This window comes from Podarcis liolepis, assembly GCF_965112155.1.
Source record: "Podarcis liolepis genome assembly, chromosome: W".
Taxonomy (NCBI): Eukaryota; Metazoa; Chordata; class Lepidosauria; order Squamata; family Lacertidae; genus Podarcis; species Podarcis liolepis.
In genome coordinates this window covers 18219263-18231444 of record NC_139568.1, presented here as the reverse complement: position 1 = coordinate 18231444, position 12182 = coordinate 18219263, and the positions used below count along the sequence as shown (strand labels likewise).

The window sequence follows — 12182 nt, the reverse complement described above, 5'->3', positions numbered from 1 at the left end:
GCTCTCCTGGATCCTTGGTGTTACGCTGATTTCCTTCCCCCTCTAGCAAGCTACTGTCAGTATCTCAGCTCACAGTCAGAGGTAACTGGCCTCCCCCGGGCAAACCGAGTGAGATACTTGTTGACCTTCCCGTCTGCGTCTCCCGGCAGGCAAGGTCGTAAATCGGCGATTCTCCTCGTCAGACGTGAGAAGAACACACCCTCTGCTACTCTCCCTCCCTGCATTCCCCCAGGGAGGGGAAAGAGACAGACAGGAGTCTATTTATATGTCTTTTATTCCTGTCATTTCAGCAGTACATAGAAACGTGACTGCACTCGCCAGACTCCAGCAGAAGAGTCACTGCTCCGCCCCTGTACTTCCAGTACAGGTCAGATGACACTCTGAGCTAACATCTGGTGCTCAGTACAGAGAATAGACTCCCCCTTTTTCCCAACAGTACAGTTCCACACATCAACATCCTGTTTTGCTTTCCAGCCACCTGCAGCTGGCTTTTGCATTGCTGCTTTTATCCAACAATCTCCCCCAAAAGCATCAATAGGCAAAACACGATCCAGAGAAGAAAACAAACAGTTGTTATATGTATAACAGTCCCCTGTTGTTTCAGTTCCACCCTTGGAATTCCCCATCACTGGTTTCACCAGTGTACCTCTCTGGTTGTCTGGCTTCCAAGGAATGAGTGCTTCTGCATTACCTTGGCTAGGAGCTCTCTGTTGTGTCTTTGTCTCTGACTTAGACACTGCTTTAACCTGTTTTGAGTTGTTAACAATAGCAATACATGCAACAGCTAAGTTAGCAAACTCTTTAGAGTACCTCTTTGGTGGTACACCCTTTGTAACTCTCTCAGACCTGCGTATGAGGTGCTGATCATCTCTGCTCACTGGTTCATCCTCTGGACTTTGTTGAGAACCAGTAGCAATGGCAAACAGTGGTTCATCCTTCATTTGTGAAGGTCTATCCATTGTGTGAGATTTTCTCTCAATGACTGTTACAACTGAGCTCTCTGAGCTATCACTGTCATCATCAGTACCACTGTAATCTGTGAAATCAGAAAAATCATCATCGTCTAAATTGTCACCTGTGGGAAATGTGTGTACTATAACCCGCTCCTGTTCTGGAGCACTCTCCAGAAACTTTGTGAGAATCACCTGACCAGATTCAGACAAAATTACTCTGTAGAGACCCTTTTCATAACCCACAAAAATGCCTCTGGCATTCTTTACTCCACCTGGAGCTTCTGTTCTCACATGAGACCCGAAAACCTTAAAATAGGCAACAGAAGGTTTTCTATGGAACAGCTTCTCAAAAGGAGAACTTCCCAACTCTGTTGAGACTTTTCTCACCCACACGTGAAGATAGGACATTAGCGACTCGGCCCAATATTCATGTGGCAAATGTGAACTCAGCAATTGCGCATTCATCCCCTTTTGCAATTCTTTGTTCACCCTCACACAGACCCCCCTGTTCCATGCTTCTGCTGAAACAGCAACTTTGTGGTCTATCCCTTTTCCATCCAGGAACTTCTGAAACTTCTGTAACAGGAAAATTGGCTTCTCATCTGTGAAGAGACAGTCAATGTTAGCATCATGCATATTTTTAACCTTGTCACAAAACTCCTGAAACCTCTCTAAGGTCTCTTGTGGTTTCTCCATCACAAAAACCCAAGAAAAATTAGTAAAACAATCCACACACACAAGGTAAAATCGTGCACTGCCTCTAGATGGTTCTAGAGGACCAATCACATCAGCATACACCCGCTGAAATGCTCTGTCGACCTTCGCCACCTTCCCGGCGCTCTTGGTCACACCTGCAAGAGAGATTATGTTAGAATCAGAAGAATTACATTTCATGTAATCACTTTGATCAAAAGGCAACAAATACAGTCCATCTTTCTCTCTGGCAGTAAGATACAGTTCTCCATCTTTGTAGATCTTGCAGCTCTTAGCATCATAGGACAGTCTCAGTCCTTTCTTTGCAATCTGCGAAACACTCAGCAGATTAAATCTCAGTTCTGGAACCAGGTAAACATTGTTTATAGTCAAGTTCAGACTCTCAAGATACACAGTCCCAATCCCGGTCACTTTCAGCTCCTGACCGTTGGCCTGTTTCACAGCAAAGCTTTGCTTCTTAAACGTTGAAAACAGTTCTCTGTGTGGGCACATGTGAACCGTGCAACCCGTGTCGATTATGAACGCGTTCCCAACATCTGGCGTGGTTCCTTTCGCCATCATAGCCTTTGCAGGTTTCACCTGGCACTTGGTACGGCTTTTGCCTGACGCCTCAGGCTTCGCAGAGCTGCTCTTGGCTCCTTTTGGCTGGTGTGGCTTCCTACAGTTTCGCTGTAGATGCCCAGTCTGTCCACAATTGTAACATCGGACAGTGCTCAATGCTACAGCATGCTCTCCAGTAGCATCAGCAGTGGGGAGATTTGAACTCTGTTCTTCCCTCCCCCTGTCCTTCACTTCCAGTGCAGCAAGTCGGTCGTGTTCATTCAGAACGATGGCACACACCCTCTCCGCGGTCAGATCTTGAGCCGGAAGGGAACCAAGCTGACTGGCAACAACCTTGTAAGTCCGATTCAGGCTGTTTATCATCATGAAGCAAAACACTTCCTCCTGTAGACGGAAATTGCGTTCCACCATCTGTTGGCGCAGAAATTTCATCTCTGTCAGGTGCGCTTGAACATCTCCATCAGGCGCTAGCCTCAGATTGGTCAACTTCTCAAAATACAGCAACGCTGAAGAACCAGCATCTCTCTGATGTGTTCTACGTAGCATATCCCAAACCTCTTTTGCATATTCTAAATGCTGAATATGCACAAGCTGCTCATCTGAGACACACAGAATTATAGCAGTCCTGGCCCTCACGTTCTGTGATTCCCAACCTCGGGTTGGTGCTGCAGGGATGGGGTTTTCAATTACCTCAAAAAGCCTCTGATTCTGCAGCAGGGCCTTCATCTTTACAGACCAAGATGAATAATTGTCATTATTTAAGGGAGGTGGGTAAGGCAGGCCTCCCCCCTTCTTGGCATCCATCTTGAAGCCAAACCTCTTTTTCACTTTCCAGCCTTGCTAAAACTCCAATAGCCTTTGCTGGGTTGTTTACTGCCTTTCCAGGCAGGCAAAATGCAAGCAGTTTCTCAGACCTTGCACAGCATCAAACATAGCCAAAACAAACTTTCACTTCCCAGGCTCTCTCTTAGAGCCATCTGCGCAGCCAGTAAATTTCCACGTCTCTGACGGGCGTCGCTTACCAACTGTGCACACAGGAAAGCTTATCTCAACCACAAGAATTCTTGGAATTCAGGCTGAGCCTCCAAGCTGCAGGCCTCTTCTCCCGGAGCTGTTGTTTTTTTTTTCAAACGCAGCTCCCGTGAACCAGAGAATAAATCAATCTGCGTTCACACTTTTAGCCCGAAATGCAGCATATCTTTGGCTCCATTGGTTGGAAAACACTTTCCTCTCGGTGTCCAGCCGTCTGTTCAGCTTCTGGCTGCTCTCAGACGTTATTTCCTCCCTTGGAGCAGAGGAGGACAATCCACCAGCCTCTCATGCAGATGTTCGATGAATCGCAACCATCCGAACGCTGCCATATGTCAGTATCTCAGCTCACAGTCAGAGGTAACTGGCCTCCCCCGGGCAAACCGAGTGAGATACTTGTTGACCTTCCCGTCTGCGTCTCCCGGCAGGCAAGGTCGTAAATCGGCGAGTCTCCTCGTCAGACGTGAGAAGAACACACCCTCTGCTACTCTCCCTCCCTGCATTCCCCCAGGGAGGGGAAAGAGACAGACAGGAGTCTATTTACATGTCTTTTATTCCTGTCATTTCAGCAGTACATAGAAACGTGACTGCACTCTCCAGACTCCAGCAGAAGAGTCACTGCTCCACCCCTGTACTTCCAGTACAGGTCAGATGACACTCTGAGCTAACATCCGGTGCTCAGTACAGAGAATAGACTCCCCCTTTTTCCCAACAGTACAGTTCCACACATCAACTGTTAGGATATTTCCGTTCCACCTTAAAAGGGAGCAGGCTTTTGTAAGCAACAGAGTCTGCGCATGTCCTATTCACAGGATGTTTATGCTTGCTGTTTTTCCTTTCGTTTTCTCAGTCGGCTCAGAGACGCTGACAGAATGGACGTGTTTTCTTTTGTTCTGTTAAACGCTAAATAAAGTCTGTAAATTATGCTCTTCTGAGATGCAAGCTTTTGGCTGTGTTTCTGCTGAAGGAGGGTGCACCAAGCCCTGGAATGTGGCTAGGAATTTCTAAGGCTTTGTGCCCCTAACTGTTGGATCTGCGTGATTACGGGAGGCCGATGGACGTCCAGAACTCCGGCTTGGGGGCTCAGATGGACGTTATCTCCCTGGCAGTTTCCCAACAACAAGGTTATGGGCCCAGATTCACGGCACCTACAGAAGAGTAAAGCTGCAACAGACTGCGTTTGAGAGGTATGAAAGGGGGAAAAGCGAAAGCAAAGGGACGCTTTTCTTTGATCTCCGGCAGATTAATTGGCCTGGGAGCTGAGCCAAAAAGGCTTCGTGATTAATGAGCTGCCAAGATAAGGAGTCTTTGAAGGCATAGGGCTCAGGGCTCAAGTAAAAAGCTGAGATGGATCTCTTACAGACCTCAGAAACTGCTCCGTGTCCACTAAAGCTGAATGGCCACAACTATCAGACCTGGGCAAGGTACTGTGAGGGCCAGATGAGAAGGCTTGGAGTGTGGAATACTGTTTCTGAGAACCCCCCAGCCCCTGTGACAGATGAGTGGAAAGCACAGGATTCGAAAGCCATGGGGATAATTTTGCTCTCAGTAGCTCCTGAAGAGTTAATCACCTTGGCTGGCAAGGCAACTGCCCGTGAGATGTGGGATGGGCTTAAAGCCTGTCATCTCCGACGAGAGGCTGGGTCTGTGTTGCTTTATTTCAGAAAGCTGCACAGGAAGCGTTTGGAGCCAGGGGAAGATCTTAGAGCCCACGTTTTGCAGTTGCAGCATCTCAGACAGGAGTTGGCTCAGAGAGGTTTCAATATGCCTGAGTCACTGTTTGCTATTCTCATCCTGGACTCCCTGGATGAAAGCTATCATGCCGTGGCAAGTCAGCTGGCGACCCTCCCTGCACAAGACCTCACTGCTACAAAGGTCTTGGCAACTTTGCAAAATGAATACGATAGAAGGAATGCAGCTGAGTCAGCTTGTGCGCTTCAGGGGGAGCAAAGTGGGACAGCATTCCAGCCTCCAGGGGGAGCCAAAGCGTTGGCAGCTGTGAAGTGCTGGAACTGTGGGAACCAAGGTCATACTCAGAGGTTTTGTCCAAAGACTGGAAATAAACAGAGGAAAAAGCCTGCAGGTGGCCCGAAGCAGAAGGGGGGTGGAAAGCCCGCGGCGCCAAGGAAAAACAAAGCGATGTTTGCTGGCACAGCTTCACCAAAGGCTAAAGGCACGTCTGCTGGCCAGGAGCAGCAGGGGGGCAAGCTGCAAAAGCCCACACCAGTGCAAAACAAGGGTTTGCTTGCTGTAAGGACTGCTCCAACAGCCAAAGGCAGGTTTATTGTGGACTCAGGTGCCAGCCGCCACGTTTCCAAGGACAGGCATCTCTTTATCTCCTTCAAGCCTCAGGAAGGTGAGATCCACCTGGCTGATGGAAGGACGTTGCAAATTGCAGGAGAAGGGACTGTGAAACTTGCAAGTCTGCACACTACCATCAGTAATGTACTTTTTGTTCCAGGAGCAGCGAGCAACTTGTTGAGCGTTCCACAGCTTACTGGGCGTGGTTTTCAGATTTCCTTCAAGAGGAGCGTCTGTGTCATCAGTAAAGGCAAAGAGGACTATTTGCATGCAAAGTTTATGGATGGTTTATTCCATATAACTTATGATGACACTGCTGTTGTCTCTAATGCTGATTCTTGTTGTGTTGCACAAACTAACAAAGTTCTTCATGCAGGTTGCATTCACGATGCGCATCGAAGGTTTTGTCACCTCTCTTGGAAGGCACTGGCCAAAATGCCAGAGGTGGTTGAAGGTTTGAACATCAAACCCTGTAAATTTCACATGAAGTGTGTATCTTGTGCAGAGAACAAGGTGAAGGTTGCTCCAAAAGGCATGGAGTCTAGCAGGCAGGCTTCCAAACCCTACCAGCTAGTGCATGCGGACCTGGTTGGTCCACTAGCGCCCTCTTTAGGAGGAGCAAGGTACTTCATGATTCTGATTGATTCCTTTTCCAGGTACATTCATGTGTATTTGCTCGAACAGAAATCGCAAGCGTTTCCGAAGTTTAAGGAATTCTGTGCTTGGTTGGAGAATGTGCACAGTAAACGTATTTCTTGTTTATTTACTGATCGGGGCGGGGAGTTTACTTCTCAGCAGTTTGAAGCTTTCCTGACTGAGAAGGGAATCCAGCATGACATGTCAACGCCCAGATCGCCATGGATGAATGGGCTTGCGGAGAGAGCAAATCAGACATTGCTGCAAGGAATCAAGACCTTGTTGCATGATGCCAATCTCCCTGATAAGTTTTGGGGGGAGGCTCTAGGGAATTTGGTTTACACCGTTAATCGCAGATTGTCATCACCCATTGGTTGTACCCCCTATGAGAAAATGTTTGGCAAGAAACCCAACACCAAACACATGAGAATCTTTGGTTCGGACATGTGGGTACGCACACAACAAACCAACAAGCTTGGGAAGCGTGGGGCACATGGTTTGTTCATGGGGTACGAAAAAGGTGCATACAGGGTATGGATGACTGACTCTAAATCCATAAAGTTCACAAGGAGTGTTGAGTACAATCCTAAGTGGGGGGAAAATGTGGGAATTTTCCAGTGTTACCCAGAGGAGGTTGAAGGTGATGTCAAGCAAGCAGCTAAAGCTGAGGAAGCTGCTGAGGATGATGATGAGGATGAGGATGATGATGATGATCAGAGTTCGGATTCCAGTTCAGTGGGCGGCGCTGCTGCTGATGTCAGTGAAAGTGATGACACAGCAGACTACCAGAGCGCAAAGGCCTCAGTCAGACCATCTGATGCGTCTGACAATGAACTGGAAGAGCCACTGTTCACCATTGGTCACTTTTCTCCTAAGAAAGAGGAGATGAGTCCAGAAGACTTGCGTCTAGTACGCAGATCTGAAAGGGCGACCAAGGGCAGACCTCCAAAGAGGTATGCTGATGAGTTTGCTAAGACAGCAACTGCTGTTCTTAGTAGCTCAGAGAAGGTGTGGGAACCTTCAAGCTTCAAAGAGGTTCAGGAGTTGACCTCTAAAGATGCTGAGCCTTGGCTAAATGCCATGAAGGCTGAAGTTGATTCCTTGAACAGGAACCAAACATGGGAACTGGTACCGGTAGTCCCAGGAATGAGACTGGTTGGCAGCAAATGGGTCTTCAAGGCCAAGACAGACCAGAATGGCAAGGTAGTCAGACACAAAGCCAGATTGGTTGCCAGAGGTTTTTCACAGGTACCAGGACAGGATTACCACGAGACCTACTCACCCACAGTCAAATATGAGAGCATTCGGCTGATGCTCAAGGTCGCTGCGTAGGAGAAACTGCATGTTTCCCACCACGACATTAATACAGCTTTTTTGTACGGGATTTTGAATGAACAGCTGTTCATGCTTCCACCTGATGGGATGGAGATACAGAAGGGTATGGTCTGTAAACTGCGGAAATCCTTATATGGTCTCAAGCAGAGTGCCAGGTGTTGGAACACAAAACTCACTGAGACATTGCTTTCTCTAGGTTTTCACCAGGGCAAAGCTGATCCATGTGTGTTTGTCAAGGAGGAGGGGCAAAACAAACTGTATTGTTTATGTTTTGTTGATGATCTTCTGATGTTTTGGAAGAATCAGGCTTTTTATCAAAGCACCCTATCTCAGCTGAAGGAGCACTTTGACATGAAGGATCTTGGTGAGGTATCCAACTATCTTTCTCTGCAGGTGGAGAAGGACCAAGCAGGTAATTTTCTGGTACACCAAACACAGAAAATTGCTGATGTGTTAACCAGGTTGAATTTGGTTGATGCAAACCCAGCAGACACACCGATGGTGACAGGTTACCAGGTAGACAGTGCTGCTGAAGCGTTTTCTGACACAACGCTGTACAGATGCATTCTAGGCAAACTGAATTTCATTGCCAGATGTTCAAGACCTGACATAGCTGTAAGCTGTAATCTGCTTAGCAGACATGCCAACAATCCTACGGTTCAGGATTGGAAAGCTCTGAAGCGCATAGCCCGCTATTTGAAAGGGACTATGCACTACAGGCTGAGGTTCACCAGTCAGAAGACTGGAGGTCTTGAAATCTTTGCAGATGCAAGTTTTGGAAGTGACACCACGGATGGTACAAGCACTTCTGGAGTATGCTACATGTACAACCACTGCCTGTTTGACTGGTTGTGCAAGAAGCAGACGACAGTGAGCCTAAGTTCCTGTGAAGCAGAACTCAATGCTCTGTCATTTTCACTCATGGATTGTGAATGGTTGATGCAACTGTTTAAGGACATCAGGGTGTCTGTGAAATGTCCTGTACAAGTGTATCAAGACAATAGATCGTGTATGGCTTTGCTGAACTCCGAGAGTTGCAAGCAGAGAACCAAGTACTTGCAGATTAAGCTACATCGTGCAAGAGAGTGTATTCAGAAAGGACTGATTCAGGTGTCCTACATGCCAGGAAATGAAATTCCTGCTGATCTGTTGTCTAAGGTTGTTAACAAAGAACAACTTAAGGTTTATGTACAAAGGTTGCAATTGGGTGAACCACAGGTACAACAGGTTACACGGAAAGGGGGAGGATGTTAGGATATTTCCGTTCCACCTTAAAAGGGAGCAGGCTTTTGTAAGCAACAGAGTCTGCGCATGTCCTATTCACAGGATGTTTATGCTTGCTGTTTTTCCTTTCGTTTTCTCAGTCGGCTCAGAGACGCTGACAGAATGGACGTGTTTTCTTTTGTTCTGTTAAACGCTAAATAAAGTCTGTAAATTATGCTCTTCTGAGATGCAAGCTTTTGGCTGTGTTTCTGCTGAAGGAGGGTGCACCAAGCCCTGGAATGTGGCTAGGAATTTCTAAGGCTTTGTGCCCCTAACTGTTGGATCTGCGTGATTACGGGAGGCCGATGGACGTCCAGAACTCCGGCTTGGGGGCTCAGATGGACGTTATCTCCCTGGCAGTTTCCCAACAACAACATCCTGTTTTGCTTTCCAGCCACCTGCAGCTGGCTTTTGCATTGCTGCTTTTATCCAACAGCTACGTCTCCCCCTTGTGCTGGTGCCTTCCCCTGCAGAATCGGAGAGCCTCTCCTTCTCCTGTTGCTCTGATGTCAGTTCCCTGACATCCACCTCCCCTCCAGGACCCCCCCACCCCCTGCTCGACCGGTGGAATCGATTTCTCTCTTCTTTGTCCGACGAGACGGGGAACCCCGGAAGGAACTGTCACCATCCTCAGTAGATTCGAAACCCTCTTCCCACCTGCTTTGGTTCCCACCCACGGGATGAACCTCCCAGTCCGATTCTTCCTCGGATTCTGAAAACCCCTTGAAACCCTCTTCGTCATCTGTGGTTCCAAATTGTTCCTCCCAGAACCTCTCCAAGGGTTTGGGCTTCTCCGGGAACCGGCGGTGGAATACTTCCACCATATACCTGTCATCGACGACTTCTGCTGGAACCCACGTGTTTTCAGACCCGGGCTCCCCTTCCCAAGCCACCAAGTACTCCACCTGACGACCTCGCCACCTCGAATCTATTATTTCCGTGCCCGAGCGCTGGTGTTCCCTTTCTTCTACTTGCGGTTGTGGGGGGACTCCTACCTCTCACCCCGGGAATTCCCACCCCTCTCTGTGTGGTGAGAGCAAGAACCTGTGGAACACAGGGTGTATTTTCATACTGTTGGGCAACTTAAACTTGAATGCTACGGGGTTTACCTGTTGTGTTACCTCAAATGGCCCAAGCCGTCGGGGCTGCAACTTCTTGCACCCCCCTTTAAAGGGTAACCCTTGGGTGGACAACCACACCCTGTCCCCCACCCGTATGGTTTCCCCTTCCCTGCAGTGCTTGTCTGCCTGCTTCTTGTAAACAGCCTTGGCCCTCTCTAAGTTCATCTTAAGTTGCTGGTGTAGTGCTTCCAAGTTGCTGGTGTAGTGCTTCCATTTCTTCCACGAACTGCTCCGTCGCGGGTACACTCCAGTTTTGCTCCTCACCCCCCGGGAAGGCTCTGGGATGGCATCCATAATTGGCCATAAACGGACTCATTCCCATAGACACGTGTTCAGCGTTATTGTACGCAAATTCAGCCAGCGCTAGTTTCTCTACCCAATCGTTCTGCCTCTCGCTGACGTAGCAGCGTAAGTATTGCTGGAGTATACTGTTTGCCCTTTCCGCTTGCCCATTGGTCTCTGGGTGCCTTGCCGTCGAGAACCCCACCTCGACTTGCAGCAAGCTCATGAGCTTCCTCCAGAACCAGGAGGTAAATTGTTTTCCGCGGTCGGAGATAACCCTCAAGGGGGCGCCATGCAACCTGAAAATGTGCTCTACGAACAATCGTGCTGTCTCTTCCGCCGTCACCGCATGTGAGCAGGCTATGAAATGGCACATTTTGGTCAGCAAGTCGACTACTACCATGACCACTGTTTTCCCCCGAGATTTGGGCAAATCAGTCATAAAATCAATGGACACCACCTCCCAGGGTTTGCTCGGTGTGGGTAAGGGTTCCAGTAAGCCTGCTGGGGCCCTCCGCTCCCCTTTTGCCCTTTGGCAGCGGTCGCACCCTCGTACATATTCCCGTACATCCTCCCTCACCCGTGGCCACCAGAACTGTCTGGTGACCAGCATCATCGTTTTGTGCTGTCCAAAGTGCCCCGCTGTGGGGTTGTCGTGGAGTTGTTTGAGTACCCTTTCCCTTAGGGCTTCCCCCGGTACATACATGGCTGCAAAAGGACCGCCCCTTTGGCTCTGTCTGACGCGTCGGTCTCCAACCTCAGGGGTTTCTCCAAGTCTACGTGTAATAGTTGCTCTTCCGATGCGAACGCCTTTTTCAATCTTTCAAAGGATTGCTGAACTTCCTCCGTCCACACAAACTTCTTTTTGCTACTGAGACCGTCCGTGATGGGTGCCGTCAAATGGGCGAAGTTCTTGATGAACTTCCTGTAGAAGTTGCTGAAACCTAGGAACCTTTGTACGTCCTTCCACGTTTTTGGGGGTTTCCATTCCAACACTGCTTGCACCTTGCTTGGGTCCATCGCTAAGCCCTTGTCAGACAACTTGTACCCCAGAAACTCCACTTCTCTGGCATGAAACTGACATTTCTCTAGCTTGACCCATAACTGGTGTTTCTGCAATCGTTGTAGCACTTCCCTAACGTCTCATACATGTTGCTCCTTGCTTTCCGAATAAATCAATACGTCGTCCAGGAAGGCCACACAGTTCTTGTAAAGCAGTGACCCCAACACGTGGTGCATGAAAGCTTGAAAATAGGCGGAGCCTGACTGTAATCCAAAAGGCATGACTAAATATTCAAAGGCCCCTAGGGGGGTGAACATGGTGGTCTTCCATTCATCCCCCTCCCTCATCCTGATCAAGTTGTAAGCCCCCCTGAGGTCTAGTTTGGTAAAAATCTTTCCCTTCCTCACTCTCGTCAAAATGTCGTCAATTCTGGGCATTGGGAAAGTCACGGGTTCCGACACCAAATTTACGCCACGAAAGTCCACTACAAGCCTGGGTTTATCCGTGTCTTTTTTGTCCACAAAAAACACCGGACTGCCTCCCACTGCTTTCGATTCTCTTATGAATCCTCTCTTTAGGTTCTTGTCAATAAACTCCCATAACTCCTTCATCTCCCTGTCCGACATGGCATACAGCTTACCAACCGGCAGCTGCGCCCCCGGGAGCAAGTTGATTTAGCAGTCAAAGGGCCTGTGGGGTGGTAGCCTATCTGCCTCCTTCTCACTGAAGACCTCCCTCAGATCAGCATATTGTGGCGGCACCTCCCCTTTCCGTTCCACTGCCATTCCTGCCACTCGGGCTACACTCATCCTTGGTGTTTCCCCTCCTAGGCAGTGCTCCAGGCAGTAGGCTGACCCAAAGCTGACTGTCCTCTGATGCCACGCCACCACGGGATCATGTTGTGCTAGCCAGCTCATCCCTAATATTATTGGGGGCCCCGCTAGTGAAGCAATGTGAAAGGCGATAGTCTCTGTGTGCCTAGAC

The 12182-nt window shown here is 48.8% G+C and overlaps 1 protein-coding gene across 1 annotated transcript in view; it reads right to left on the bottom strand.

The window, feature by feature from the left end:
- Positions 1-9616, bottom strand: part of LOC310697827 (rab9 effector protein with kelch motifs-like) — a gene marked incomplete at both ends in the record, with an annotated part of 100454 nt that extends 90838 nt beyond the window's left edge. Inside the window, one exon of the mRNA XM_083484452.1 lies at positions 9470-9616. Within this exon, the coding sequence (XP_083340578.1) occupies positions 9470-9616 (147 nt within the window). The remainder of the gene's footprint in view (positions 1-9469) is intronic.
- Between the last annotated feature and the right edge of the window lie 2566 nt (positions 9617-12182).